Source organism: Pseudomassariella vexata (assembly GCF_002105095.1).
Source record: "Pseudomassariella vexata strain CBS 129021 chromosome Unknown BCR38scaffold_5, whole genome shotgun sequence".
NCBI classification, from domain to species: Eukaryota; Fungi; Ascomycota; class Sordariomycetes; order Amphisphaeriales; family Pseudomassariaceae; genus Pseudomassariella; species Pseudomassariella vexata.
The window spans coordinates 2,076,153-2,090,487 of NW_024467960.1; the positions used below are offsets into that span (position 1 = coordinate 2,076,153).

The 14,335-nt window shown below is 51.2% G+C and overlaps 2 protein-coding genes across 2 annotated transcripts; both read right to left on the reverse strand.

Annotated features, from left to right (window-relative positions):
• Positions 1 to 762: 762 nt before the first annotated feature.
• Positions 763 to 2,582, reverse strand: BCR38DRAFT_339361 (protein phosphatase type 1 complex subunit Hex2/Reg1; the record flags this gene model as incomplete). The annotated part of the gene is made up of 2 exons (XM_040855698.1): positions 763 to 1,810; positions 1,867 to 2,582. The coding sequence occupies 2 exons, from the start codon at positions 2,580 to 2,582 to the stop codon at positions 763 to 765; spliced, it is 1,764 nt and encodes a 587-aa protein (XP_040717345.1).
• Positions 2,583 to 9,972: 7,390 nt separating this feature from the next.
• Positions 9,973 to 14,000, reverse strand: BCR38DRAFT_456944 (Met-10+ like-protein-domain-containing protein; the record flags this gene model as incomplete). Its single annotated transcript, XM_040861982.1, has 6 exons — positions 9,973 to 11,008; positions 11,042 to 11,400; positions 12,910 to 12,927; positions 12,997 to 13,439; positions 13,502 to 13,850; positions 13,893 to 14,000. The coding sequence occupies 6 exons, from the start codon at positions 13,998 to 14,000 to the stop codon at positions 9,973 to 9,975; spliced, it is 2,313 nt and encodes a 770-aa protein (XP_040717346.1).
• Between the last annotated feature and the right edge of the window lie 335 nt (positions 14,001 to 14,335).

Sequence of the window (14,335 nt, forward strand, 5' to 3'; positions counted from 1 at the left end):
ATCACTGTTATCGTAGGGGAATACTGGTCCCGACCAAACCAATCTGTACGGCGAGATTCGTTCACTTCCTTGACAACATAACCTAATCAGACGCTGGAGCGCTGAGCTGTGCATGAACTTGCATGTGACAGCAAGTTTGTCGACATTGAACCTTTCGCCCTGGGGTATTCTTGCATCACTCCAGAAATTGCTTTGCTCTCTATCCGTCCTCGTGACCGGTTGTTTGGCATGCTTGCCAACCGACATGGAAAAAAAAAACAAATGGACATTTGAACGCCCCATTGAAACCCGACCTGTGGGAGGAACAACCCCGTATGTCGCTTAATCCGATCCATATTGTGTCCGTGTGCTGATACCTCATTCCATTCCGTCCCTGGCCGTTGTCCACTTGATGTGTAGAAATTGGCTCGAAAATTCCAGTTGGTAATGAATAATGACAATTAGTGAATTAAAGCCGCCCGCTCAGACGCCGGATGCAATGCAGGTTCGAAAAAAAAAATCAATATGGTCGCGTGCTTTTCGTTTACGACGGAATGAAATCGGCGTTGGGCGGTTGAAGTTGTGCTGCGTGATGCGAATGATGCGAATGATGCGAATGATGCGGATGGGCTAGTACACACGCCATCAAATCTTCCTTCACCGCCAAATAGATAATACCACACCTCGTGCCATCACGCCCCCAACGATGCGTCGCGAGGTAATAAGGGGTGTATTTTGTTGCTGAACCAGGGTAATCCCAACACTAGGCGAGACATACCCCAGTTATCTCTTCCACCCCACATTCCAGATGACATGCGCAATATCCCGAGCAGTATTGACCGTGTCGATCACGCGCCCAATGATCCCATCGTTACCTCGAACCTCTCCTTCCTCGTAGGGCATGAACATACCGGACTCGGTTCGGCGCATGCCTGCTGGCTCTGCCGTGAGACTGTTTGTTGAGCCCGATCGGGACAGTCCAGGCTGTCGGTTTTGTACGAAGGCTTCGACGGGACTCGAAACTGGGGTCGTGCTAGTCTCGTCACCAAGTGTATTCTCTTCATCATTGTCCACGGCGTAGAATGGTCCAGACGGTCGAGACGGCCGCAGCGTTTCTTGGGAAGAGGTTGGTGACAAGAGGGGGCTTCGGAGCCCAGTGCTGTGCTTCATGGCCGTCTCCCGGGGTTCTGGCGTGTCTTTGCGGTACTTCAAGGTGGTCGAGGGTAGCATCGCTATCGTTTTGCTCTCCGCACTGACTGGCGTGAGGGACTTTCGTGGCTTCAGAGGCTTCTTCTTCGAGTTGGTCCTCTTCATCATTATGGCACCGTCATCTGAGTCACTGTCATTGTCGTACTTCCAATGACCGTGGCCAACTTCCTCCTCCTCCTCGTCGTCACCCGGACTGTCAACAGCGATGCACTGTTTGACCTGCTCGTCAAAGTGAATGTGTTTCCGCTCCGTCGAAGGAGAGATGACTCCCGACGATGCGGTCGAAGGCGCACGACTCGTGTTTTCCCTGCTCATTCTGCGGGATGAAAAGGGGAAAGTCATGAAGTCGGTGGAGGCTTGGTGCAGAATAGGCCTAGTCATTTTCCGATCCTTCTGTTGGGCCTGGATGGCAGCCGTTGCTTGTTTGAGTAGAGATGAAGAAGAAAGAGACCGCTGGAGCATTATCTCAGACATGCTTCTCTTCTTCAATATGGGCTTTTTGTTGACGAATGAATCGTTCCTCGACAGGGTCGAACTGCCATGCTCCGTATCGTTGGGGAAGAGATTCAGCTGGCGCGTCTGTAGGGGGCCATACAGCCACGTTACGTCACAGTCCTTGAGCCTGTGCGGAAATTAGACATTAGGGGCGGACTAGTCGCACGACGGGAGCAACTATACCAATTGAGCGTCTCAGGCGAGACAGTTTTGAGCCTATACTTGGCCTTCATCCAGGTTCTCCACGAGGCGTTTTCGAGACGAGGGCCGTTGCTGTACTCGTTCCGCCGCGACACTATGTAGCGCCATGACGACCAGATGTCTTCCTCTTTCCAGTTATGCGACAAGTAATCAACGTGTTGTGTCGGGTGGTGTTTGACAGCCGTATCATCCTCAGCGTGCTCGTAGAATTCCGGAGTGATTGGGCGTGAAGTAGTAGCTGATGAGTCGTGCGAGTCCTCCTCGGGTGGAGAGATGGTGTAAGAATTACCTGTCTGGGGGCTCGTTGGAGCTTCCAGATCATCTTCGAGGGCCGGGGGGAAGAACGGGTTGGAGTCGTATGCTGGGAGAAGGATCCGGTCGTCATCAGGTTCCAAGTCGTCCTCGCAATGACCGTCTAGTGAGAGATTGGTAGCGGGAGTCGACGAGTACGACGGATCCGCCGAGTCGGCATGCGCAGTCCGCGGTGACGAGGGAGCCGAGGACGGATTAGAATCAGAGACTATGTGATAAGACTGGTGGTGGTATGATGCGTTGTAAGCATCGCTAATCCGAGATGTCGATGAAGACGTATGGAATCCGGACGATTGCTTGCCTACGAACTTGGGCTGTGAATGAGTACGCCGCAGAGCCGGCGGCGAGAAAAGACTATTGTCCTCGGATGAGAGTACGACGGCCATTTTTGCTATGCCTTGACCGATCCTCCTACTAAACAACTCCTTGAAGGCCGCGAGGAGCGATCGTCATGAGTAACCTGCTGCCTCCTGCTCAGATGGAACTCGTTTGTCGTGCAAGAGCGGAGTCTGGGCTGTTGGGGCTGCCCTGAAGTCCTTCCACGTCAAGTGAAGCTTCGGTGACTGAAATGGCGTTGAAGAAAAATGAGGTCGTCCACAGGGCAAATCGGGTTAATATGGGGTCCGAAAAGAGTTATCAGTCGTCGTGTGAATTAATTCGAACGGTGGGGTCCTCGGAAGCTGGGAAGAGGTAGACTCGACGAACGGGCATGAAGGTGTAGAAGCCCACAACGTGTCGAGCACGGGAGACGAGTGCAAATAAGAGACTCGCCTGGGAAGGTGGTGATGATGGTACGAAGTAGACGGTTGAGTGGAGGGTGTGGGAGCTCCAAGAAGGGCAAAGAGAGTTGTGGTGTGGATGGTGTGGGAAAAAGAGTACAAGACTACTTTAACCACATAGAGAGATGGGATTCCGGGAGTTCGGAAGGCTGTTGCAAATTACAAGGGTACACAAGACGCGGAGGGGCGTGGGCATGTAAAAAAAAATCCCTCCAAGAGGGAAAGGCCAGGGATCAGAGCAGAACAGACAGCGTGGTCCGGAGTGGGGACGAAGAGATTCACCAGGGAGGCGTCGGTGGCACTCTGGACCACCAGCTACCCAAGGGTACTGAGCCAAACTGAGCCAAACTGAGCCAACCAAGCCAGCGACAAGAACGCCTTCGAGCAACGCCTTCGAACGTGGCATGCGAGGGCAACAACGACCTTGGAGGGATGGTGAGCGAGATGGCAGACGGATGGATGGGTATCTTTGCATCGAGAACTAACGCGCAGAGCATTTATTAGAGATGCATGCCAAATGTACTTTTTAAGTGCACACTGATTCCGTGCATCCAAAATGTATATTGTATGGTGCTGTCGAAGATAGCCTGAGCCATTTGAAGCCATTTGCATCAACTTACAGCAATAGAGCCAAGGTCTGATGCTCTAGGTGCAGGGTAGGTGTAGGCCGGGGACAAGGTTTTGCGATACTTTTAGTTATCGCGAAGTATGCTAAACACACACTCTGGGCCGTTCCAAGGAAAAGCAAAAGCCCGGTTTGAACAAAGACCTCGACCCAGGCCCCAAAGTAGAGACCATTATCAAGGTAAACCAAACCAAGGCAGGCAACAAGCAACAAGCAGCGAGACAATGCACAGAATGGCAGATTGACATAGTTGCTGCACGCATTACTGGCTGGCTAGCCAAGTGGAAGTGGAGGGCGATACGATGCAAGACGAGCCCACTCCACAGTGTACAAAAAAATGTCGCCTGTGGGGCCATTCATTGCGTGAGACACAATCAAAGTGGAGAAGCAAGACAGGCGTGCGGGGCACAGGCAGTGACACTGGCAATCTGGGGGGCCCGGGGAGCGAACGGATCTCGAGTCCCAGTTCCATTCGAACATGGATGACCAGAGACGGGACGAAAGCAAGAATGCAGCATGAAACAAGAAAAAGCCGGTAGCCTATGACCTAGTCGTACTTGCTCTTTCATCAGCGGCAATGAAGGGGTATTCCTATGTCTGTCCATTCGTGCGACCGACGGCTGATAAGAGGCTTGGAAAGCCAGCCTGCCACTTTGATGTCGACGGAACTCAATCCAAAATGGTGCAACGCATCGTCGGCTGCTCGAAGCCTTGCCGTCCCTGTAAGGTTGTAAATCCTTCTGGAACCCCGGCCTTCGGGCGCAGGCGGAGGCTCGACGCTCGAATCTCTAACTTGATATTGTGGATTTGTTGAGCGGGCAAAAAGGAACACAGCAGGGCCTGTATTTTTCTCTCTCACTTCCACAAGTGGAGAAGACAGGAAAGGGCTAGAGTGGCCCATCCGTACATGGTGCCAATGTCGAGTGGAGTCTTTTCAAATGCTTGCGAAAGAAACTAACGAAAGTTAGATGTCCGCCTTGAGATTCGCTGCCCAGATGGCTTGTTGCACTCTGACCAAACAGACAACAGGACGAGTCCACGGTGCTATACCTGCCAACTGTCAGGGTACGATATCCTCGATCTGGATGCTTTCTCGCGGGGTATTCTAGGGGTTCCCCAGGTCGCGCTGACTGAACAGCTGGACTGGACACATACACACTGCTCGTCTATTGCTCAGTGCGTTACTTGGCGTCTGGGGGTTTCAACTGATGATACCATTGGATATGTTTTCGGGAGGCATTTGAATGGCCATATGTGTCTGTGTGAGGTAAACCACTAGATGTCAACTAACCTGTCCCAAATCACGGCTGGCAAGCGACGTGTGTGTCAAGTCACTGCAGCATTACGAGAGATACGCGTCGCACTTCTACTCTAGGTTTCTTGTTTGGTTCACAGTCTTTCTAGCGCTAAGCTAGGAACAAGTCCCTGGGTCGCCAAAGATTTCCAGGGCTATAGGCCTTTCCCTCCCACTGTTACAGGTTCGCGACATTATCACCAAGCGTGATGACTATAAAATGCGGTGCCAGATTCTTTATCCAGAAGTGTGACCAAGTAGGACTTGATAGCCACGGGGTACTAGCCACGGACACCTCGGGATTGGGCTATGGAGGTAGCATGTAACGACATGGGCATCTGTCCATGTACGACATGCGATCAAGTACCTCGGTACCGTTTTCTATTTACTCGTGTAGTTCGACTTGTTTGGCTATCAGACGCTTTCCAACATTGCTCGTTCCATTCTGGGGGCTTGGTGACTGGTGTAGAATGCCGTGTTACCCTTTCAACTCGCCCGTAGTATACGCCACCTCGTGGACTCAGCGTAGATACTAGAACTGAAGGACCGGATACATTGCCAGAGCTTTAAAGAGAGAGGGCTGTAGAATGCACTGAAGCTTACAACGCCACTACAACTTCTCCTGAGACGTGTCCGATTTCTTCCGCACAGACATGGCTAGCTGGCAATAGTCGGTTTTTCGTTGCATCCTAAGTATTATCTAGAGTGGAACTCAATCGGACTTTGTTGAAGACCCTGTTCCTGGTCCCCTGGGGCAATCAGTCATGTAAGGAAGCACGCAATCAACTGCCCCCTTGGATAATGCATAGCGAGCTGAGTGATGCCAGTTCCTCTGGAGTAGAGCTCGGTATAGGATATCTGAAAGTTGAGAAACTGTGCTAGTTTTTTATCATTCCACACCCCCATCTTTCTAATGACAAACCCCGTTCACCCATCCCCAAGTTGCAACTAGAAATAGGCGTGGGGCTTATTCGCAATTGATACTGCGTAGTCAAACCTCTGTTCAGATCTTGATCTTCTGTACACCAAGTATCTTCTCATATGTACGAGTGACGGGCAAGTCATGGCCTTGGTATTATCCTGATCCTCGGCATCGCATAGGACTTCCGGGTGATCTGCTCCGCATCCTCGTAATGGATTCATGTCCATAGATTCGGGTGGAGTAGCAACCCCAGACATATCAGAACTTGACATTTCCTCAGTCGCAATGTTGCACTGGTTTTTTGGCTACTGATTGCACAGCAGCAATGTACTTCAGCAAACACCCGGACGAATGGTTCATGACCTACCGATCGTTCAATCAAGTCTTTATGTGTCATGAAATGTCTAGGGGAAGGGCCCCTTACTTGGCCCCAAAACGAGAACCTGGTTACGCGTTGGCGCTACACATCCGACTGAAGGAACGGCTGTCAGAGGCTGAACTCTATTGTACACAGTAGTAGCGGAAAGTGACAATTGACCGTGAGGTGGGCGAGAGTAAAGTCTTGAAATTTAGGCGAGATCATTGCGAGGATCAGATCGCATCTGAGATGGTGGCTAAGAAGCTTCAAGTCGGATATAGGCGATGGGTCGCGAGGCGTTTTTTTGTCCGCGCGTATAGCAACTTGTTGACCAGCAAACCTTCTTCAACCCACAGCACGCAATCCGTGACTAAGTATTCGCGACATTTGAGACTTTCCAGGTACTCTGCCTGCCGACTTTCTTTCATGCGACATGCGACACCGGCCGTCAGCTCAGGACCCTGATGATCCGGATCGACAAAGCTCCCAAAGCTCCCCTGCTGATCCAGGTCGTTATCAAGGTGTGGCCTGACAAAGCCAACCCCACCATCCCCATTTTGCAAGAATCAACCTCACGTCAAAACCGACAATTACCAATGGTTCCAACGGCAAGCTTGTCAACATAGACTGTTGCCAATTGGCACCGGCAATCTGAAAGATGACTGGACGCTGCCTTGCTGCGAGTAATCCCCCGAAGCAGACTGTTCTGACGTTTTAGAACGCACTATCAACTAGCAGATCTCTCGATCCGTACGCCGCTGTTCGTGTTGGGTCGACATCGAGATGGACAATGGATGGGTGGCTGCGTCTCTGCCACGAGTTTTGAGACCTGGTTGGAATCTACAGTTGTGCCAGTGTACCGAGGACCCTGTTTCATCCGTATTATTTCGAACAGCCGATATACCGACCGGTGTCGTGTCATATCATCCAGCAGTCATTGGCGAATGACGACTGCGAAAAAAAAAAAAAAAGAGACCCTCACCAACCGCCGCCTATGTTCCCGCTGCTCTGGTAGGCCACAGACAACAGAATAGTCCCCGGCTTGGCCGTGCAGCGAAGTTTGCAGACCGACTGCATGCAACAGAGCTTCGAGTGCGTCAGGAGGCGCTCTGCTCCCTGGTGGTGGTGGTGTTGCAGGAGTGGTTCCCATTCGTCAACGGTTTCGGGGGGACGAATAGTAGCATTCCGTTTCACCATGCACAATCTGCCATGCAACCACCTCACCAGCCACATGTTGGCCGATCATTTCTGAGGCACAAATATCCCGGCACGTCTAGACCCGGTATCCTTGTCTCAATATAGACCTGCGCATGTCCCAATCAGGTCATCCGGGCTCGATAAAGTGACATATAGTATGGGAACCATGTCCGTTGTATACTCTACGTCCACCCTTCCCCGTTGAAACCTGACTCAATATTGGCATCATTACAAAGCTGACTGCATCTGTCTACTATGGTACTACTACATCCTATCTTCTGCTAGTCTATTCGTCATTTCGTTAGTCAATATTGGAGACCTACCTTTCGACCAAGAGATCAACACAAAGCCCACTTACTCTCAGCCAAACGATCGGGCCTATACCGCCCGAAACGGTTTGCCATTGTTAAGTCGAGCTTGCTTGACGCGAACTCATTCAAAGGGCCGACTGCAAAGAGCCTTACTAGGCAAGTAAGCGGCTAGTTGCTAGCTCAGCCGCTATCAACTCGAAACTTACAGGCCAACAACACACCAAAGCCCATTGCTCACCTCTTTATATGAATTCCTAGTCGTGCCGTCCCGCAACGGGTATCTAACCCGTCCACAACGACTAGAAGTGCCGGGGACTGCGAGGGGGACTGCCAGTCAGCAACATTGATCGCGCTCTCCCGCTTCCCTCAAGTTGCAGATTGGTCCTTGGAACATTGATAACAACCGACTAAGGTCTGGAATGACTTTTGCCGACCAACAACTAACACGAATACAGTCCGAAGCTGTCAAACTCAATCAGATGGTATACTACTAGTTGCATAGCTGGCAGAACTCAGAAGCGCAGCTCCTTCAGCAACCGAAGGGGTATAGCTTGCGACACTGACGAATCTTCCATATCTCCTGCCACTCCTGTTGTTTCTGCCGCAGTATAGACACACTGCTCTGCACCGGTGGCACATATCATTAGTTTCCCAATGCACTTGATATCTCATTATTATGACCACTTTACCTACAAGCATAGTTGATAAAATCAAGTACACCTTGCATACATAGTACGGTCCTTTTGTTGACTTGGTACGCCGTAACCCCGCAGGGCGGATAGCGGTGCCACACACGCAACCCGACCATCAGCTCAACGTCATCAGCCTCGTACCAAAAACATGCAGGTTGATAGGTAACAATGCCAACCAACAAGCCGCTGAGGATATCCGGCGTTTCCTTCTCTTTTTTCCTTATCAACCGCTGAACATACGCGCTGAGATTTGTGAAGAAATGGGACCCTGCCAACCTAACTGCTGCCCTGCTTCATGTTGTGTCAAACACAGTAACCATTGCATGACAGACTTGCAGATAGCTCCACACCCAGCTGCAAGTACCATGCAACCTTCGAATCTCCTCCCTCTTTCCCCCTTGTTCTGCATCTCAGCCTGGGCTGTGCCGGTAGGCTGGTGGCACATCAAAAGTTCCATTGGCCCGTTATCGCCGGGAATACCAGTGTATGATGATGATGATGATGGATCGACGTGTAGAGAGAAGGTAATGCCAACTAGGGATAGATGATGGTGCTATGTCGTTTGAAAGCTTATCAAATAGACTAGCAGAAGCACCTGTTCACAAAACGACTCAAACGAATGTCAAGTGCGTTTCCGTGTCGTTTTTACAGTCGAACGAGATCAAGCGAAGGAAAGGGTCCCTCCCCTCCCCTCGGTTATCACTTGGGCGGCTGACGCTAATCTCTGCCGAGCGACTCATCGGGACTATAATTGACGAGCTATACATCACAACCAGGCACTTTGACCGGCCGTCACTATGCAAGTCAATATCAACTTCCCTTGTCAGACGCCGATCCTACGCATGGTATCGCAATACCGAGCAATCTGGGCCTTCCCGAGCATCTGATCATTGTCCAATTATAGCGTCGCATGAAATTTGGCCCTATCTCGTTCCATCTACACTCTCTACCATCCTTCTGCCCATTGCAACTGGCCTTGATGAATATATGTGATATGCCACATCTGCCTGTCAGGATGGGCTCGAACTATCCACTTTGGTACAGGTAGCGCTGTCGGTACGGCGCATCGCAGACTTTGTCAACCCTTTTGGATCGACTGTCACTGGCTGGCTCGGTCCGGCTCAGTGGGCCTAGGCCGGGCATTGTTTCAAAGCCAGTGCGCGGCGGCACGTACGTATCTCACTGCATCTGTGTATATATGACCCCGGCTGCGGCTGTTAGTGATCCGCATGCGACCACAAACCAATACGGGATGGAACATCGGCATGACGGGACTCCATTTCTCTAGGGCCGCGAGATACTACCCCTGGTGTTGAAGAGGGGCAGCGTACAGATAAAGTCTCCATGCGGTCATTCCCGTAGACCGTAGCAAAGCGGACTGGGGCCCATGATTGCCTGGCCACCTACTAACTTCTCCGAAGTCCATTTTCACATGACATTGCTAGGATGGCGAAGATATACCGGAAATGAAACATGCAGTGCCAACCGAATTCATTCAATGGGCCTCCGGAATTGTGGACTTGCCTACCACCATCAGGCAGATGAGGCGGCCCTGAGTTATATGATGTGATGTTTTAAGGCCGCATACTGTGATACGCCTAGGTTCGGGGTGCAAACGCCACTTCGTGTGGTAGTCTAAAGGATGCGCAGAACATGCGCTTCGCTGGCGCCACGTCTCTAACGTCGTAAATGCTAACCTCACCGGCGTTCTCTCCGTCACCGGGGACTACCTTCATGCCTAGTTCGGTGGAGAGCCGCTCACAGATATCCAGGCGTGGCACGTCATCGTCGCTCTTAAGTGCAAAGCAGTGGACATGGACCATCGGCAGCTTGGTCTTCGTATGCGGCTCAAAAAGCTCCGCGCGATTAGCGTAAAGCCCGCGGTAATGATGGACAAAGGTGTACGCGGAGGCGGGGAGATTCATGACGAAGTGTGCGATGGTGGGCGGGACGGGAATCTTTTGCGGGGGCGGCAGCAAGCCCTCATTTGCAGTTGCATCTTGTCGGTGGCGGCGAGTTTTCCTTGGTGTGACGGCATGTTCATCGGTTATAGAAGCAGCGTAGACGGAGTCTGCTGCATGGTGGATGAAGGCACGCCCGTCTTCATTGAAGGGACGTACGTACTGCCCGACCTTATTGCGTTTAATCGACTCTGCGAGATAGTGATGGCTCTCTGGGTTCATGTCGTTGGCCCATACGAATACTCCTTTCTTGCCCGCGGGTACGGCGAAGGGTCCGATACCTGCCATCACATCGCAGACGACCTCGCCCGGTTGAAACATATTGATGAGCCGTGTGTGCTCGGCTTCCAGCTTACTATTCCAGTAGACTTTTGAGTAGTCAAAGTGAAATATACAACCATTCTCCCGCACCTCGACATCCATGTCGTCCGGTCCGGCGAGGACTTCATAAGCGAAGGTGCGGAATTCCGACTCCGTACCCACGTTATCAACCTTGTTGATGACGGTACGAATGTGTGCATTCTTGTCTACGAGAATCTCACCGATGAGCTTCTTGTAAGGTAGGTATTGCTCGCGAAGATTCAGGTGAGCTACATGGCCGGCTGCATTGAATCCCGTGGGGATTTCGTCGTGGAGTTCGGGCGGCAGCAGTGCGGATATAACATCAGAAAAGCTGAAGTATTCGTAGTCAAGCTTCAGCTCATACGGTATAACGCCCAGCTCGGATTTGTCTACTCCTTCTTTCAGGCTTGGACCCCATGTTTCGGGAAGTGCAGATTTCACTGTTGGGCTCAATAGCAGGCATTTCTGTCCTTGGGAGGCAAGTGCTTGGTCGGGATGCGGTGCAATTGCCGCTATCCTTTCTAAAGCCAGCAACTCCTTCGTCTTTGCCAGTGCCTGGCGGTATTTGGCAATATTCTTCTTCTCAGCAACCGTGGCAGCTGCCAGTGGGATCGTCCTCGCAAATAGCGATCGATTGAGGACACCAGCGGCTGGTCGGACGGTAGAGGGGCGGAAGAGGTTCATATCGGCCTTACTTGCGGTTGCCTGTTGGCAATCATTAGACTTTCAGTTAAGTAAATAAAACAGAAGAATCGAAATCCACTTTATTTACCGCCATAGCGTTCTTCAGAACACTAGAGTGTTTGTCGCGTTGAGGTTGTTGGTCAATGAGTTACAAATCTCCTTGATCGCCCAAAATTTGTGACCAGGGTCCTTGCAAGGATTTAGCTGCAAGGCTGAGACATGCGTCATAAGGCTGAGAAGCTACCTCAACGCGACAATAAGGACGTCATGGATTGTATCGCAAAGTAACGCCAAGTCCCAACTCAATTTACATAAATGCAAACAATTGACTCTGTTCTGAACCAGAATTTCATCTTTCTTGGAACCAGCTGTGTGCATCGGCCTTGTGAGCACGCAATTACGAGCCACAATGTCAAAGAAGCGCACCATCGACGCCTTCTTCGGCGCCCCAAAGCCAAAGAAGCCTCGAAACTTTCCATCCCCTGGGGATGATGAGGAACACCTTGTTGACAACCTTGGTTTGGAACCCGTGAGTCTACAACTATCCGTGTATGAAAAAAATGAAATGATTCAAAGGGTTCTCACACTTTTCTGCCGCACGCCAGGCTGGCTATTCCACTCATGCTTCGTATCCATATGCGATATCCAACCTTCCCGCCGCCATAAGCGCACAGCTGAGCTCGTTACCTGCAAGCCTTGGCAAGGTAATCAATGACCAACCGGATCTAGATCTCCTGTACTTTAAGCCTTACATTCCCAAGCGCACAGAGCGCATACTCTTCGAGTTTCTCCGGGCCGAACTTCCCTTCTACCGTGTCGAATATGACATCAATCGAGGCGGAATGCAAACCCATATCCGCACCCCAAGATGGACAACAGTCTTCGGAGTGGATGAGACTTCGCGGTTTGACGACGACGGGACCGTGGTGGACGCCAAAACGGGACGCAAGGTGGTAGACAAGTACTATGCCAAGTACCCACCGCGGCCGATTCCCAAATGCCTAGATGATTTGCGAAAGTCGACCGAGGCAGCCACGGGCTGTAACTTCAACTTCTGTCTCGTTAACTACTATGCGTCAGGAGCAGACAGCATCTCGTACCATAGTGACGACGAAAAATTCTTAGGACCCTTGCCTGCGATTGCCTCCTTTTCACTGGGTTCCCAAAGAGATCTTCTCATGAAGCACAAGTCGCTTCCCTCCAATAGTCAAGCGCCGCAGTTGAAAGGCGTCAAGCAGTTGAAATTGCCCCTCGCCAGCGGCGACATGATTCTGATGCGCGGCAAAACGCAAGGGAGCTGGCTTCACTCAATCCCTAAGAGGACCGGGAAGAACGAAGCCGATGGCGGGCGAATCAACATCACGTTCAGACAAGCCATGGTCAAAGGAGGATCCCAGAACTATTATAACTACAACGTTGGTCTTGGCCCGGTCCATAAGTGGGATACTGCCAACCGGGAGATGAAACTTTGGGAGAAGCCTCGGTGAATGGGTATTATGTATACATGCCTTTTTTTTGTCCTGGACTCCATGCCGCTCGAAAATGCACATTGATGGGACACCGCGACTCAACAGCCGTTTATCTGCCTAACTTGAAAGAAGCAGTCGCATAGCTTTTCAACGCGGCCAGGAACACCTGATACCCGACCCCCTGGTTATCCGGCTTGCAGTAGATCTCCGTCAACCTTATCTGCCACGGAGGATAGCCCTGCAAGTCGACGAAAGGCGAAAAGGAAACCAGTAGATCTGGCTCCGCCATGACGGCCTCCGTAAGCTCATTGTCGATTACATCAGCCGTGATGTCCGCCGCCGATAACTTAGATCGCTGCGCCATTACAGCGAAGACTTTAGTCAAGTCTACCATGGACTCGCGACCGTCCTCGGCCGACAACAAGAGGATCTGGAAATGCTCCTTTTCCGCGCCAGCCCTACCAGCGATGACATTATAGTTGTGCGGATGAATTGACTCTTCGCCTCGACAGTGCAGATGGAAGACAGGTGCTTGGAATTTGCCGAACCATTCTTGGAGTTTGCGATTGACGATGCGGTGCACGTAGGGCATGTGGTTCTTGAGAGCGCCTAACAAGATATATATGTTAATTTGCGCGTTGAGACTTGTAATGTGCAGTGGATGTGCTTACCTCTCTTCTCGTAAACAGATAACAGTGGAATACCAGCAGATTTACACCAGGCGGCGACATCAGCTACTTCATTGATGAGCTTCTCGATGGCGTCACCCCGTTTGCCTCCGTTCTCCAAAGTCAGTATGACACTGACATGGTTGGGTTTCCTGCTCAGTTTCTCGACATCTTTCTTGATGTACTGTGGATCTCGATGGTGGTACCGTAATATGGACCATATGCGATGGATGATGGCGTGGTATGCGATGCGGATTCGGATGTAGACAGAGAATAAGGCATGGATAAATGCGTAAGAGAACTCGTAGAGCTGCTGCCGAAAGAATTTCCTAACACCAAATCGAGACGTCTCCTGCTTCCTCTTACGACTGTTGCTTCGTGCTAGATCGGGCACCGGGAGGTAGCGTTTAGCTAGTTCTTCCCTTTGTTGTGCTTGAAGCAATCGGTGGCCAGCTCTCTGGTCCTCCCGATACAGCTCTGTGTCTCTGGAGCTGAACGACATGGCTTTGAGCCCTGGTCGTTACCCTTATTCCTGTTCCTCGTGCTATGCAGATGGTGGTGTTTCCATGAAGGAATCGCGTTTAAAGTCGTAAAGGGAACTGGAAGGTGCTTAACAAGCAGTGACAACTTGGGACCAAAACTCAATGGGATGTTTCAGGGCCACAAAAAGCTTCCTTAACATGTAGTTGGGAGATGTATCCTGGTATTCGCAACACTTGACGGCGGCGCTGAAGACCGACTGGCCAGCGAAATGCTTGGATCAGCTTGAATGCGGTGGCAGTGACGATGATTGATGCTGCGAGTTCTTTCCCTGCGCCACAAATGCGTTGGACCCCT